Raw genomic sequence first — 16766 nt, forward strand, 5'->3', positions numbered from 1 at the left:
TTTCAAGGCTATGGGCTATAGTACATTGTGAAAGATTTGCGAGTGCGACACAATAGGCTGGTAGGGACATAAAGAGCTCAACATTTAAACAACATTTCGTTGTATTAAATCATTATAGTCTATAAATTGCATATACTTGAAATTCAATTGTGACTTACTTATAATTAAATACAAATTAAAATGAAAAATGACACAGTTGAAGTTGAAAGTTTACATACACCTTAGCAAAATACATTTGAACTCCTTTTTTCACAATTCCTGACATTTCATCCTGGTAAAAATCCCCTGTCTTAGGTCAGTTAGGATCACCAATTTATTGTAAGAATGTGAAATGTCAGAATAATAGAAAAGAGAATGATTTATTTCAGCTTTTATTTCTTTCATCACATTCCCAGTAGGTCAGAAGTTTACATACACTCAATTAGTATTTGGTAGCATTGCCTTTAAATTATTTAACTTGGGTCAAATGTTTCGGGTAGCCTTCCATAAGCTTCCCACAATAAGTTGGGGGAATTTTGGCCCATTCCTCCTGACAGAGCTGGTGTAACTGAGTCAGGTTTGTAGGCCTCCTTGCTTGCACACGCTTTTTCAGTTCTACCCACACATTTTCTATAGGATTGAGGTCAGGGCTTTGTGATGGCCACTCCAATACCTTGACTTTGTTGTCCTTAAGCCATTTTGCCACAACTTCAGAAGTATGCTTGAGGTCATTGTCCATTTGGAAGACCCATTTGCGACCAAGCTTTAACTTCATGACTGATGTCTTGAGATGTTGCTTCAATATATCCACATCATTTTCCTCCCTCATGATGCCACCTATTTTGTGAAGTGCATCAGTCCCTGCTGCAGCAAAGCACCCACACAACATGAGGCTGCCACCCCCGTGCTTCACCTTTGGGATGGTGTTCTTCAGCTTGCAAGCCTCCCCTTTTTCCACCAAACATAATGATGGCCATTATGGCCAAACAGTTCTATTTTTGTTACATCAGACCAGAGGACATTTCTCCAAAAAGTACGATCTTTGTCCCCATGTATCGTGAGATTTTGAGTGAAAACTTCCTTCCATCAACTTCCTTCCATCATTGAAGATGAAACGCGGCTGGGTCTTTCAGCATGACAATGATCCCAAACACACCGCTCGGGCAATGAAGGAGTGGCTTCGTAAGAAGCATTTCAAGGTCCTGGAGTGGCCTAGCCAGACTCCAGATCTCAACCCCATAGAAAATCTTTGGAGGGAGTTGAAAGTCCGTGTTGCCCAGCAACAGCCCCAAAACATCACTGCTCTAGAGGAGATCTGCATGGAGGAATGGGCCAAAATACCAGCACAGTGTGTGAAAACCTTGTGAAGACTTACAGAAAACGTTTGACCTCTGTCATTGCCAACAAAGGGTATATAACAAAGTATTGAGAAAAACTTTTGTTATTGACCAAATACTTATTTTCCACCATAATTTGCAAATAAATTCATTAAAAATCCTACAATGTGATTTTATGGATTTCTTTCTCATTTTGTCTGTCATAGTTGAAGTGTACCTATGATGAAAATTACAGAACTTGCACAATTGGTGGCTGACTAAATACTTTTTTGCCCCACTGTATCTTATATCGTTTTCAAGGTAGGCTTGTTGTTAATCCCACCACAGTGTCCGATTTCAAATAGGATTTACGGGGAAAGCACCACAAACGATTATGTTAGGTCACCAACAACTCACTAAAATACACAGCCAATTTTACCAGCCAAAGAGAGAGAGAAAAAAATCACAAAGAGATAAAATGAATCACTAACCTTTGATAATCTTCATCAGATGATATTCAAAGGACTTCATGTTACACAATACATGCATGTGTTGTTTGATAAAGTTCATATTTATACAAAAAAATCTGAGTTTACATTGGCGCAGGACATTCACTAGTTCCAAAAACATCCAGTGATTTTACATAGCCACATCGATTCAACAGAAATACTCATCATACATGTAGATGATAATACAAGTTACACACATGAAATTATAGATATACCTCTCCTTAATGCAACCGCTGTGTCAGATTTTTTTTAACGGAAAAAGAAACCCATGCAGTAATCTGAGACGGCGCTCCGAAGTAAAAATCACCACAGCCGCAAGATGGCGTCAACATAAACAAGAATTGACATGATAAATATTCCCTTACATTTGATGATCTACATCACAAAGCACTCCAGGAATCCCAGGTCCACAGTAAATGTTTGTTTTGTTCGATAATATCCGTTATTTATGTCCAAATACCTTCTTTTGTTAGCGTGTTTGGTATACATATCCAAACGCTCGTTCTGGTCAGCGTTACATCGGACAAAAACTTCAAAAAGCTATATTACAGGTCGAAGAAACATTTCAAACTAAGTACAGAATCAATCATTGGGATATTTTTAACATATAGCTTCAATAAAGTTCCAACCGGAGTATTCCTTCTTGTCTTCATGGGAACGCAAGTGGGTACCATGAGGAATAAGAGTGATCAGAAACTGGCTGCTTGATAGACACCTGATACATTCTGCTCCCATTCACTCCCACAACACCATAGAAGTCTCATTAAAATGTATATTATTGGTTGACATCTAGTGGAACCCCTAGGCAGTGCAACATCATTAATATCTCAAGGGGACTTCATTGGGGACTCTGGTGAATACATACAAAACTCAGATTTCTCACTTTCTGTTTTGATTTCAACTCAGGAATTTGCCTGCCGTATGACTTCTGTGATACTCACAGACATCATTCAAACAGTTTTAGAAGCTTCCGAGTGTTTTCTATCCAATACTAATAATAATATGCATATATTAGCAACTGAGACTGAGGAGCAGGTTGTTTATTCATCCAAGCTACTCAATACTGCCCCCCAACCATAAGAAGTTAAGCATATCCCAGTTTAGGTCACCTAACAGTATGAACTCTGAAGATAGATGGGGGGCAATCAGTTCACATATGGTGACCAGGGCATAGCTCTCTGACCAAGGCCCTTCTCCCCCGATTGCTCAGTTTCAGAAGAAAGGTCATTTTTTCTGGCCATTTTGAGCCTGTAATCGAACCCACAAATGCTGATGCTCCAGATGCTCAACTAGTCTAAAGAAGGCCAGTTTTATTGCTTCTTTAATCAGCACAACCGTTTTCAGCTGTGCTAACATAATTGCAAAAGGGTTTTCTAATGATCAGTGCCATTGGATCACAGGAGTGATGTTTGCTGATAATGGGCCTCTGTACGCCTATGTAGATATTCCATTTTTTAAGAATCAGCCATTTCCAATTTCCAGCTACAATAGTCATTTACAACATTAAGAATGTTGTCACTGTATTTCTGATCAATTTGATGATATTTTAATGGACAAAAAATGTGCTTTTTTTTCAAAAACAAGGACATTTATAAGTGGCCACAAACTTTTGAATGGTAGTTTATGTAAATAAGCCATTTCATTTTTTTCATTTCATTTTTCATTAGTAAAATTTTCAAAAAAACTGTTTTCGCTTTGTCATTATGGAGTATTGTGTGTAGTTTGTTGAGAGAAAAATACATTGAATACATTTTAGAATAAGGCTGCAACGTAACAAAATGATCAATGGGTCTGAATACTTTCCGAATGCACTGTATGTACCTCTGTGATTAATTATGATTGACTATGCGCAAAAGTGAATTGAATTGTTTCCACACCCGCCATGTATGAAATGTGTATATTTTGGGATGTGAGCGCTGTCTGTTTGACCTGATGAATATCCATTTGGAATGGAAATGTTGTCAATAAAGCGTTAAACAGCATTAAACAGCATTAAACAGTGTGCAGGCCTTCCTGTTCTTTACATGTATTCCTCATTAGCCCAGCACCTACGTTTTTAAAGATGTGCGTATGACCACAAACTTTTCTGTAAGGAGAATGGACCATAAAGTATCCTTCTTCTCCTTCCCAAGGTGACAGAGCAACTGAAGATTGAGAAGGAGTCACGGGACGACAATGTGATAGAGTACCTGAAACTGGTGAACAGTGTCGACAAGCAGCAGGTGTTTACCTTTTTAACGGTTGTACTTTCTTTTCTTTCTTGCACTCGCACTCACACTCGTATTTTATTACAAGAATAGAATCTGATTGCTAAATGTCCCCCTTATGTTGATTCAGGTGGGGCGCATCAAGCATGTGTTTGAGAAGAAGAACCAGAAGTCAGCTCACAGCATTGCCCACATGCAGAAAAAGCTTGAGCAGTATCATAAGAAGATGAAGGACAGCAGCGAGAAGGACGCCAGCTCCCAACACCACAGCATCTCTAAAGAGAGCTCAAAGGACATGCTAAGCCACACCGTGAGCAACGTGAGCAGTGGTAGTGGACGACACCCACTGGACAAGATCAAGACAGTAGGGCCTGGCGTCTCGCTCTCGCCACCCTTCTTTTTCAGCAAGCCCCGGGACTTTGCCAACATCATCAGGTACTGATGCAGTGTTCCATGCTGACCATGTGCTCTAACCTCTGTAGGTGTGCGTGTGTGTGTACACAGTGGATAACCCAGAAGGGTTGATTTTTGGCCTCGGACAGAAGAAACAGCTGGTCTTATCGCACACCCTCAGTGGCTGTAGTGGATATGGATTCATCAGGCCACCATAGGACACAGATTTGTTCATCTACAACAATAGATCATACAAGTTCATCTTCTTTTTTTCTCTTTTTCTTCAGGAACAAGTTTGGCAGTGCCGACAACATTGCTCACCTGAAGACCTACCTCGACACGCCCTCTCCCTTCCACTCTGAAGGAACCGGGCGGGCCTTGAGTGGGAGCGCCACCTTAGTGAGTGGGAAGACCCCTGCCGCCACGCCCACGCCCAAGTACACCAGCGATGACGAGTGTTCCTCGGGCACGTCCCTGTCGGCGGACAGCAACGGGAACGCAATGGCTCTGGGCGTTGGCCTGGGTCTAGAAGTGGGTGTCGGGGCGGTGATGACCCCAGGGCAGATCCTGGAGTCTGGAGACAGCCAGGAGAGGCTGGGCCTGACCACGGAGGAGGTTAGGGAGATCAGGGAGGCCCAGGGGCAGCTGGAGGAGGACATGGAGGGATTCAAGACCCAGTTCAAGAAAGACTATAGCTTCATCACCCAAACGCTGCAAGAGGAGAGATACAGGTCAGGTCACAGTTATATACACTATACAGTGCATTCGGAAAGTATTCAGGCCCCATGGCTGTTTTCACATTTTGTTACGTTACAGCCTTATTATAAAATTGATTAAATATTTTTTCCCCTCATCAATCTACACACAATAACTTATAACGACAAAACAAAAACTTTTGGGAGAAATGACCTCTGGTCTGATGAAACAAAAATGGAACTGTTTGGTCATAATGACCATTGTTATGTTTGGTGGAAAAGGGGGGAGGCTTGCAAGCCGAAGAACACCATCCCAACCATTACGCACAGGGGTGGCAGCATCATGTTGTGGGGGTGCTTTGCTGCAGGAGGGACTGGTGCACTTCACTAAATAGATGGCAACATGAGGCAGGAAAATTATGTGGATATATTGAAGCAACATCTCAAGACATCAGTAAAGAAAGTTAAAGCTTGGTCGCAAATGGGTCTTCCAAATGGACAATGACCCCAAGCATACTTCCAAAGTTGTGGCAAAATGACCCACTGGGAATTTGATGAAAGAAATAAACGCGGAAATAAATCCCTCTCTCTACTATAATTCTGACATATCACATTCTTAAAATAAAGTGGCGATCCTAACTGATCTAAGACTGGGATTTACCCATTTGAGTGTTTATGTAATTCTATTTCCTGGTAGGTATGACCAATCACAGTGTAAATATAATTGTATTTCCTGGTAGGTGTGAGCGGTTGGAGGACCAGCTGAATGATCTGACTGAGCTCCACCAGGCCGAGACAGCCGACCTGAAACAGGAGCTGGCCAGCATTGAGGAGAGAGTGGCCTACCAAGCCTACGAGAGGGCTAGAGACATACAGGTACTGTACACACACACACTGGTGCACACACTGGTGCATTGCTACTGTCGTCAGCACAATGACAGCAGCTAGCTGTTCCCATAGACTTCCAGTCATAGAGCCAATGACTATCAATTGAAAGAAATTTATATTAAAAAAATTACATCATATTTTTTGCGGTTTCCCCTATAAATTAACACAATCTAGATGATAAATTAACACAATCTAGATGACTCTCTAAACTGCTTTTATTTGAAACAAATCCCATTGCTTCTATGTTGAAATTGAATTCTGAACCCAAAGGCGACATTTTCTAGACAGGGTTTATAGCCCACGTTCTTCCCTCCCTCTCCCTCCCCCTCTACAGGAGGCCCTAGAGTCATGCCAGACGCGGGTCTCTAAACTAGAGCTCCAGCAGCAGCAGCAACAAACGGTACAGCTTGAGTCCCGTGATGCCAGGGTGCTTCTGGGTAAAAGTATCAACATCATGCTCGCCATCGTCACCGTGATCCTTGTATGCGTCTCCACGGCCGCCAAGTTCGCCGCACCCCTACTGCGGAGCCGTCGCCACGTGATGGGCACCTTCCTGGGCATGTGTCTGTTGGCGCTGTTCTGGAGGAACTGGGAGAATCTACAGTGTGCTGTGGAGAGGGTCCTGGTGCCAGCCTGAGGGGGGACAATAGTCTAATGCTGTCCATGTCACTCACTGCAACAAATGATCTACGGACTGATCTCAGAACTTCAACAAAACAGCCTATTGATGTAGTAAAATGCAGAAGGTGCATAATGCAAAAGAAGTCCGCTGGGGGGAAATGGAGCTAGCAAAGCATGGTCACTGACTGGTTAATCGCATCACCTAAAATAACACTGAATATCAAGACATTGTGGGGTGAATGAACACACAATGGCTGACATAACAACAGAAACGACAACCACACTGCTTGAGAATGTTGTAATCCTTGATCAATGCTGTTTCTTGCAATTGTAAGGTTTAATCGATGCTCCCAGAAACAAGTCTCGCAGTGTTAAGTCCATCATGAGAGACTACTGACTTCAACATATAGGTTCTCCATTGGTCAGAAGAGCTGATGCTGTCCAGAACACACTACAACAAATAATTTCCAGACAGTCAGATCACGTGCATAGTACAGAAGAATTGCGATAGAGCAAGCATGATCGGGGAAAGATGGGAGCTGGGTAAAGCATGGTTACTAACTGACTGACTGTTCATTATACGGTATATTGTTGGATCACAATCTCCAATGTCTCTGACAGGGTTGGTAGGTTGGTCACGGCACACAATCATCAGAGGGCACGGTTGCATCACGGTTGTCTTACGGTCGCAGAGGTTCATGGTTCTTCACCCTATCCACGCCATCAATACACACATGCACACACACAACTCAGCCCTGCCAACATTCTACGACAGAGACTACAGTCCACAATACAGGAGTCAGGGAGGTGGACATCTTGTTTTGATCTTTTATGTCTTAAGGCTTATGTCTTACAGCCAATCCTCATTCCTTCTCTATTACCTTGCCTGCAGTCAGAAGTTTGTCAGCCTTCTTTTACAACTGCTGTTGACTTGGTTAGTTTACTTCTTTTATTGGATACATTTTAAAAGTGAAATATGTTTGATTGCTTTTTTTTTTTTAACAGCCACTTGTTTGTTTGTTTGTTTTTAGGAAAGGTTGTTCTCTGTTTCCCTCTAGATGGAGAAATGACGGGATGCTGTCTGAATGTTTGGGGGATGTAAAAACAAAATCATATTTTTTTTTTCTCCATATAGAAACGTATACATACGAACAACAAATTACAGACACAGCCAAACAATGTCTACATCTCATCTGCCCAGAAACAGCATGCTCACACCCCCATCCCTAGTGCCTGCATTATTGTTTGCCACTTGTCCTTAAATTGTATCAATTTGTTTTTCTCAGTCGCCCCTACTATTTCCATATTTCAATAATACCGAATGCCAATAGTTATAATTAATAGATAGAGAAAGTATTTATCGGAGAGGAGGAGGGACTGATAAGGTTGATTTGGCCAATTGATTGATGTTTGTTGACCTTCAAGAGGAAGTAGTGGACTCTCTATAACACAGTCATATGAGGCATTGGGTTCTTTTAATGTTCCTCTGAAACACTTTTTCTGTTCCAATGGGTGATAGGCTAGCTAGCTACTCTAGTACAATGAGAAGCAACTGAGCATTGAGCAGCCTTACATATACTCCACAGTGGATAGAGATAAGCCATAAAAGGAGTATATTTGGGGGTCTGGGGGGTCGACTAGCACGAGGACTAGTATCTGTATGTGGACTTAACATGACAGATACAGACCATATCTAATGTTTGTTTGTTGTAATAACATTTCCTCTAATTTGTTTGTTTGTATTGACCTAGTCACGCACAGACAGGGTTGTTGTTATTTACCTGCTGCTGACTGTACGTACAGTATGAGATTTGGGTAATACTTTATTTTACAGCACAGTTTAAGATGGTTCTAGTGTTGCAATACTCGGGTAACTTTCCCAAAATGTCCATGTTTTCCATAAATCCTGTTTTATTAGGATTCCCAATTCTCTGCTTATTCCCATTTTGATTCCAGGAATCTTCCAACTGTGAATTTGGGGAAAGTTACCGGAATTTTGCAATTATTACGTAATAACCGTTTTAACATTTTAATTTCTAACTATAGTACCTGCTAAACAGGGGGTACAGAGATTATTTATGTTCCTCTGTTTTGATACACCTGAAGAATTTACCTGAACATGGATTAGATTTATAACAGTCTCTTATTCATCTTCAGTGAACATGGATTAGATTCATTACAGTCTCTTATTCACCTACAGTGAACATGGATTTGATTCATTACAGACTCTTATTCATCTTCAGTGAACATGGATTAGATTCATTACAGTCTCTTATTCATCTTCAGTGAATATGGATTTGATTCATTACAGACTCTTATTCATCTTCAGTGAACATGGATTAGATTCATTACAGTCTCTTATTCATCTACAGTGAACATGGATTTGATTCATTACAGTCTCTTATTCATCTACAGTGAACATGGATTTGATTCATTACAGTCTCTTATTCATCTACAGTGAACATGGATTTGATTCATTACAGACTCTTATTCATCTTCAGTGAACATGGATTAGATTCATTACAGTCTCTTATTCATCTACAGTGAACATGGATTTGATTCATTACAGTCTCTTATTCATCTACAGTGAACATGGATTTGATTCATTACAGTCTCTTATTCATCTACAGTGAACATGGATTTGATTCATTACAGTCTCTTATTCATCTACAGTGAACATGGATTTGATTCATTACAGACTCTTATTCATCTTCAGTGAACATGGATTAGATTCATTACAGTCTCTTATTCATCTTCACTGCATAATAATATGATTTACCTGCTCTCATACATTATGTGCCTTCTTGTATGCGACAATTCTGTTTAAATTAAACAAAAAAATGTAGTCAACAAACCACTCCATGATATTTGAGTGAGTGGGATATTTTGTGCTTGCCTGTCAGATATTTGCCTATGATAAATAAATTAAATTAAAGTCAGGAATACCACCTTAGTGGTATGGATGACAGTAATGGTCAAAATAATGAATAAACTAATGAAATAAAGTAATTATTAGTTCATTCATGTCTGAGGTTTCTCCATTGATAAAGTTGAGCTGTCAACTGTCCAGGTCTGTTCTATAACCACAAGGGGGTGTAAGTGCTTCAACAAAAATCCTGATGAATAGTTACCTGAACAGTGCAACAGCAGCCTCGACTGGCCATGATATATCATGACATGATTCCTCTACTAAGCTCTCTCCCATCTAGTTTCCGTCTAACACTGCAGTGAATCAAGGTCTGTCTGTCCGTGGATCGATTCCAGTGTAACTATGGCAAAAATGACCCCTCTTTCTCTCTGTGTGTGTTGTCTCCAACAGGGCGGCCATCCATGGGTTTCTAGGGTAGTGTTGATGTTCACAGAAAGAGATGCTGCTTAGCCTGGCAGTGGGGGTAAGAAAACAGATTTCCTCTGCCTCTGCGATGTGGGTCTCCTATCTGGCAGTGCCGTGTGTGTGTATGTTTGAGCCTGCGTGACCGAATTTGTGACTACTGGCATGTCAGGAATAAGTGCAGAGAGAGAGAGAGAGAAGGAATGAGGATGGTACATAGATGCATAGAGATAAAGAAAATATGTATGTGTACAGTGTTCTAACTCTAGATAGATAGCAGTATCAAAAAAGTAAAATATGAAAATAAGATACTGTAGCTAGCTGTATCTGACTGTGTGGATCACTGGTACCCATGTAATAGCTCTATCTAGCTGTGTGAGGTATGGGAGCCATAGACCGGGAGGTTGGAGCTTAAAACAGCCAGCCCCACTCTCAGTTTGTGTGTGTTGTGTGGGTGGACTAGCTCTGGTTGGCTTTGTGGAACAGCGAAGGCCTCTAGAGGAAAACACAAGCATCTCAGATGTGTATGACACAGAGAGCATAGATATGACTACGAGCTACACACACGCTCTGGGACACAGGGATTAAGAGATGTAGTAGTGGGTATAAATGGAGGGGCAATAATTTCTCAATTCTCTCCAATCTGTTTTCTGTAAAGCTGTGTTTATTATGCACATAAAGAGAGAGAGAGAGAGAGAGAGAGAGCTGTCTGGATGTAACCTCATCGTTGAGTGTTTTCCATTCATTACTTCCCAGCTGTGTGTGTGTGTGTGTGTGTGTGTGTGTGTGTGTGTGTGTGTGTGTGTGTGTGTGTGTGTGTGTGTGTGTGTGTGTGTGTGTGTGTGTGGCTGGCTGCAGCCTATTAACTTGGCTCTGCTTCATAATGAGCTAGTAATTATCCTGGGACTTCATCAATTCTCTACAGACACACAGAGGATACATCCTAAAAGGCACCCTATTCCTTATATAGTGCGCTACTTTTGACCAGAGCCTATGGACTTTAGTGCGCTATATAGGGAATGCAATTTAGGACAAAGCCGCAGAGCAGAGGGGCTGGAGAGCCTCCTCAGGTTGGCATGGTGACCACAGCAGGCCAGGGGATGGGTCGTGGAAGTGAGTACTGTAAAGCGCTACTGGAGGAAAATGGGGTGAGGGTGAGATAATTTTTTCGTAGAGAAAGTTTAGACAATGTGTGCAAATTCATTGTCACATCAAAATCATTTTTTTATGTTACATCAATGCCATCCCTTAATTTGTGTGTGTGTGTGTGTTTATTTCTCAGATGGGAAAGTTATGACCTCGCCAACCAACTTTCAGGCGATGATTTAAACTGCTCTGGCAGTACAAGACCCTTCCTATTTCCTGTTGATGCTGTCATAGCAACAGCACATGTTTATCTTCACCTCGCCCTCTATTATAACAAAGTTTATCCCGGTTTTATTCATTATAATACAATGTATCAATGCACTTTGAAACACATGAACAAATTGTTACACACACCACAAGACATGTAACCCTACAATATACACTACATGACCAAAAGTATGTGGACACCTGTTGAACATCTCATTCCAATGCCATGGGCATTAATATGGAGTTGTTCCCCCCTTTGCTGTTATAACAGTCTCCACTCTTCTGTGAAGGCTTTCCATTAGATGTTTGAACATTGCTGCGGGGACTTGCTTCCATTCAGCCCCTAGAGCATTAGTGAGGTCCGGGCACCGATGTTAGGCGATTAGGCTTGTCTTGCAGTTGGCGTTCCAATTCATTCCAAAGGTGTTCGATGGGGTTGAGGTCAGGGCTCTTTGCAGGCCAGTCAAGTTCTTCCACCCCAATCTCGACAAACCATTTCTGTATGGACCTCGCTTTGTGCACGGGGGCATTGTCATGCTGAAACAGGAAAGGGCCTTCCCCAAACTGTTGCCACAAAGTCGTCTATAATGTCATTTTTTGCTGTAACTCTAAGATTTCCCTTCACTAGAACTAAGGGGCCTAGCCCGAACCTTGACAAATAGCCCCAGGCCATTATTCCTCCTCCACCAAACTTTACAGTTGGAACTATGTATTGGGGCAAGTAGTGTTCGCCTGGCATCCGCCAAACCCAGATTCGTTTGTCGGACTGCCAGATGGTGAAGTGTGATTCATCACTCCAGAGAATGCTTTCCCACTGCCTCAGAGTCCAATAGCGTTGCGCTTTACACCACCAGCAGACGCTTGGCATTGTGCATGGTGATCTTAGGCTTGGAACATGGAAACCCATTTCATGAAGTTCCCGACGAACAGTTATTGTGCTGACGTCGCTTCCAGAGGCAGTTTGGAACTCGTAGTGAGTGTTGCCACCGAGGACATGCAATTTTTACATGCTATTCTGTAAGCTTGTGTGGCCTACCACTTCGTGGGTGAGCCGTTGTTGCTCCTAGACATTTCTTCTTCACAATAACAGTACTGGCAGTTGTCTGGGGCAGCTTTAGCAGGATAGAACATTTTACAAACGGACTTGTTGGAAAGGTGGCATCCTATGACCGTGCCATGATGAAAGTCACTGAACTCTTCAGTAAGGCAATTCTACTGCCAATGTTTGTCTATGGAGATTGCATGGCTGTGTGCTCGATTTCATAGACCTGTCAGCAACGGATGTGGCTGAAATAGCTGAATCCGTTCATTTGAAGGGGTGTCCACATACGTTTGTACATATAGTGTATGTATGCTTGAGTGACCTGGGAATATTTACATTTCACAAGTTCCCAAGGATCATAGTGATCTTCCTCAACTAACACACATGATATCAAATTATGTTTTCTGTGGAAGTATTTGATCAGTAAGAACCCTGAATTGTTACATAACCCAGCAAAGCACTTCTTTAAAATGCCCTAATTCAAAGGCACCTCAGAGTTGCTGCTTTAGTTGCTTAGCAACCATCCAGCTCCACAGCTATGCTTGAAGCTAAAACAGCAGCAGCAGCACAGTTTTCCTAAGCAGTAGATTGTATGTTGGGTGAATGTGCATCACTGTCGTTTTGAACCCAAAGGTTGGATTACATGTATTACCTAATGTAATGTAACATTGTGAAAAGTTTATTTTACTCGTTCCATGTAAAATAAGTTGATTGTGCAGGTGTATAATAAATAGCCCACTTGCCTAACATCATGTATCCAGGGGAACTCGGAGGCAACAGCATGTCACACCCATGTTCATGGTCAATATTTCTTAGATTTGTGTCGGGACTATATGTTGTGGAATGATTCAATAGTATGAATAAATTAATAAAATAAAATAAAAATGAGAAAATATGTCAATCATTATTTGAATATGTCGGTAACCCATTGTAAAAAAGTGATAATGCCCTAAAGGCCGGTGTTTGGAGGATATATTGGCACATCTCGAACCTAACAACACATGCCAATATATCCTCCAAACACCGGCTCATTATCACTCAAACAAACCATACAAACTATACATTCCATCATCATCTCGGCATGTTAAAACACATAGACAAAACAAAGACCACAGTATGTTTGGCTGAGAGGATCCGAGGAGAACTCTCCTCCTTATGACCTCACAATGGGAACATTCTCTCTGGGAATATTCTCTTGGCCTTCCAGGACAAACGAGTTCTCTTCTCTCTGAGAAACACTGACTACCACTGCATGAAGTCAACATTCCTAACCTCCCATCAGTCCCCTGGCTCTGCTGTGGCTGTGGCTGTTCAGACGTAGAAATAGAGCAGGAAAAGTCCCTCGGACCATGACAATCTAACAGTACATTCATGGATACACCCAATATGGCTGACATGGTATTTGTGATGCATATTATTGCCTAACTTCTCTTGCCAATGCTGTGGCTGCGGCTGTTCAACCCATGAAAGCCCATCAGACCATGACAATCTGACAGTACATTCAATATGGCTGTCATGGTCTTTGTGATGCATAGAATTGCTATGGTAATTATATTTTTATAGTTCAGTTTACACAGAGATGCATCTTATGGGACTAGTATTACCATAGAATGTCGGTTTTGTAATAATTACCCCAGCATGTCCGTTTTTTCAGTGCACGATTCGGACGGGATTAGTTTTACCAAACTACCCCTGTGTGTGTCTGTGGCAACCACTTCCTCATCTGACGGTACATCTGTTTGAGGAAACAGACATGTGGAATTGATGAAACTGGTTCTGAAGAGACATTAATCTTTCTGTCTGTTGTTGAATTTCCTTGTCGCGTTGACTCTTGGATCTTGTTTTCTGTCCTTATCTCTCACACACACACACACACACCAACATATTTATATGCACTCCATTTACAGACAATTCTGTCACATCACACGTGTTTGTTTCTCAGTGCTGTACAGATATAGGAAAACATGTTGTTTTGAACACCTTTCTCATTCAGATAAAAGATGCTGCTTGATTCATGTGTGAGCACTTCCTGCTTTGTGACAGTGTTGTGATATGAACATCCTCTGGTGAAGGAGGGAGGCCAACGAGGAGTTAAGCCCTCTCTCCTCTCTTCTCTTCTACTCTCTTCTCATCTAGTCCTCTAGAGTCATATTTTCAGACTCTGTCTCACGTCACGATTCTGGCTTGTTGCGTAGATAAGCTGCCATATGTGAGAAAGACAGTCGTAGATAAGCGGCCAGATGTGAGTGAGAGAAAAAAAAGAAGGAGGAAGAAAGAGAAGAGTGGAGAGGGGGGGGTGAGGGGAGGACGTATACTTGAGAATCGTTTTTTAGAATGAGCGCTGTTCATTAGCAGTAAACACGAGAAAGAGAGAAACTCAAACCGGGGGAGGGGAAAGGAACAATGGATCAGCAATCTACACAGAGCTAGCTGTCAGCCTCCACAGCCACACACATGCAAATTATATTTTGCCTAATCCTTAACCTTACCTTAAATCTAAAATAGCATCTTTCCTTTTGGGGACAGGCGAAATGTCCTCACATGTTCTTTGTTTTACTATCCTTGTGAGGACTTTTGCTACCCAAAAGGATAGTAAAGTTAGGACCACACACACACACACACACACACACATTGCTGAGAGATTAGTGTTTTTCTAGGTCGGTTCAGTTTCGGTTTGATTATTAAAAAATAATCACGTAAATGCATTATAAAATAACATATGGAAGTGTTTTAAAATGGTCGTACCATGTATCATTTAGATATTTAGACTTTTAGGCCTCTTTTAGGTATATAAAACATATATATATATATCAAATATATAATGAATCTTTACTTCTATAGCCCATAGAAACACATTGAATAAGACATTCTGAAAATGGCAAGAAATACAGTCAAAAGAAAAATAATAAGGAATAAGGTTTTGAAGTGTCTGTCCTATATCTAGGAGATATAAGAAAGTTCCAGAAATATATATATATATATATATATATATATATATAGATACTTTCTTTTACACATATTTAACCCTTTGTTTTTTTTGCACAAAATCTCCCTTACTTCTATTTTTTGTATGGGTTACCTTCAGACGAGCGTTCATGAGAGTCTCCCCTTTCCACATATTAGTTTGTAGCTCAAACGGTTCAGACGCTACAGACAAATTGGCACATCAGCTTTACCAACTTCAGATGAGTCCTGTGACACTTGTTGGGCTCGTAGAGCAGAAAGGATAATACTGTAGTTTGTAGTAATAGCCAAACCGTTCAGACGCTACAGATGTTTTCATGAAAATACCAATTTTCGGGATGTCTTATGGTCTGACATACACCACTATAGCTCGGCCACTTTCCACCGCAGATGCGGAAGGCTGACATAGGCGGATGCGGTGGATTGGCTGATATCTCTAGCTTAAACGAACAGATTTTGATAGGGATTTTTGTATTATGTTTCTTAGATTGGTGCACTGGTGCAAATTTTAATAACTGAACCCCCACCGAAATGTTGGTTAGTCGCTCAGCAAAAACACACACACACACACACACACACACACACACACACACACACACACACACACACACACACACACACACACACACACACACACACACACACACACACACACACACACACACACACACACACACACACACACAGTCTGGATTTAATTATAAGTAAATACATTTGGCAGTGGGTCTGTGTGTGTGTGAGCGGGAGAGAGCAAGAGAGAGTGCTGAAAAGCTTTCAGAACTTCGACGCACACACACCACTGTGCAAAATCAGTTGTAGAAAAAAAGGGAAGGAGACAGACAGACGGAGGTTGTCATTTGGAAAAACTGCATATTTTTTATTTCATTCTGCTCCTCCCCTCTTCTCTCTCGGCATCTCTCTCTCCCACGCTACCGAGAAGAGAGCAGAGGCTTCAGCTCCCTGGAACTCTCCACTACTCCTAAGGTATTGACTGTGTATGTGTGTGTGCAGTGTCTGTTTGTTTGTGTGTGTGTGTGCTTGCCAGCTGCTGTGCTGCCTTTCAGCTCTTTCTGTGAGTTTTGTCTCTGCCTGCAGCTGAGGTGGGCGTGTGTAGGAGTTCACTGACCATCTCGCCTACTCTCTATCTTACCCCATCATTCTTTCTCTCTCTCTCTTTTATTCTCTATCTATCTCGTTCTCTCTCTCTCTGGAATTGCAGGAAGGTCATGGATGGACTGCGATTACCTCCACTCATTGAGGATGCGCTGGAATCTACAGGTCTGTGCCCTCGTTGCCAGCGCGCGCAAATTGTTTGTTGACTATCTGTTTACGAGTGTATGTAATCTGAGGGGGCCCAAACTACATGAGGATGGCTGGGGGGTGGTCCTATGAGGATGGCTAGCTCATCCGTGTGTGGAAGTTGGAGAATTTAGCATTTTTCAAACAACTGAAACTGGTTTTTACTGCA

General features: G+C 41.6%; 2 protein-coding genes across 5 annotated transcripts in view; both read left to right on the forward strand.

The window, feature by feature from the left end:
• Positions 1-13227, forward strand: part of LOC109889682 (transmembrane and coiled-coil domain protein 3-like) — a 43569-nt gene extending 30342 nt beyond the window's left edge. Inside the window, exons 3-8 of one of the 3 annotated variants that reach the window (XR_004209788.1) lie at positions 3937-4026; positions 4142-4446; positions 4692-5135; positions 5840-5975; positions 6322-11093; positions 11222-13227. Coding sequence is in view for 1 of the 3 variants with exons in the window: in XM_020481293.2 (XP_020336882.1) it covers positions 3937-4026; positions 4142-4446; positions 4692-5135; positions 5840-5975; positions 6322-6624 (1278 nt within the window). In the remaining 2 variants the exon portion in view is untranslated. Of the gene's footprint in view, positions 1-3936; positions 4027-4141; positions 4447-4691; positions 5136-5839; positions 5976-6321 lie in introns of all 3 variants that reach the window. The other 2 variants (XR_004209789.1, XM_020481293.2) reach the window with 2 other exon arrangements.
• The window catches only part of LOC109889683 (coiled-coil domain-containing protein 136), a 63308-nt gene continuing 56430 nt past the window's right edge, over positions 9889-16766 (forward strand). For both annotated transcript variants that reach the window (XR_002255313.2, XM_020481294.2), the window contains exons 1-3: positions 9889-10000; positions 16239-16282; positions 16518-16576. Coding sequence is in view for 1 of the 2 variants with exons in the window: in XM_020481294.2 (XP_020336883.1) it covers positions 9977-10000; positions 16239-16282; positions 16518-16576 (127 nt within the window). In the remaining variant the exon portion in view is untranslated. The remainder of the gene's footprint in view (positions 10001-16238; positions 16283-16517; positions 16577-16766) is intronic.

Source organism: Oncorhynchus kisutch, linkage group LG4 (assembly GCF_002021735.2).
Source record: "Oncorhynchus kisutch isolate 150728-3 linkage group LG4, Okis_V2, whole genome shotgun sequence".
In the NCBI taxonomy this organism is placed as follows: domain Eukaryota; kingdom Metazoa; phylum Chordata; class Actinopteri; order Salmoniformes; family Salmonidae; genus Oncorhynchus; species Oncorhynchus kisutch.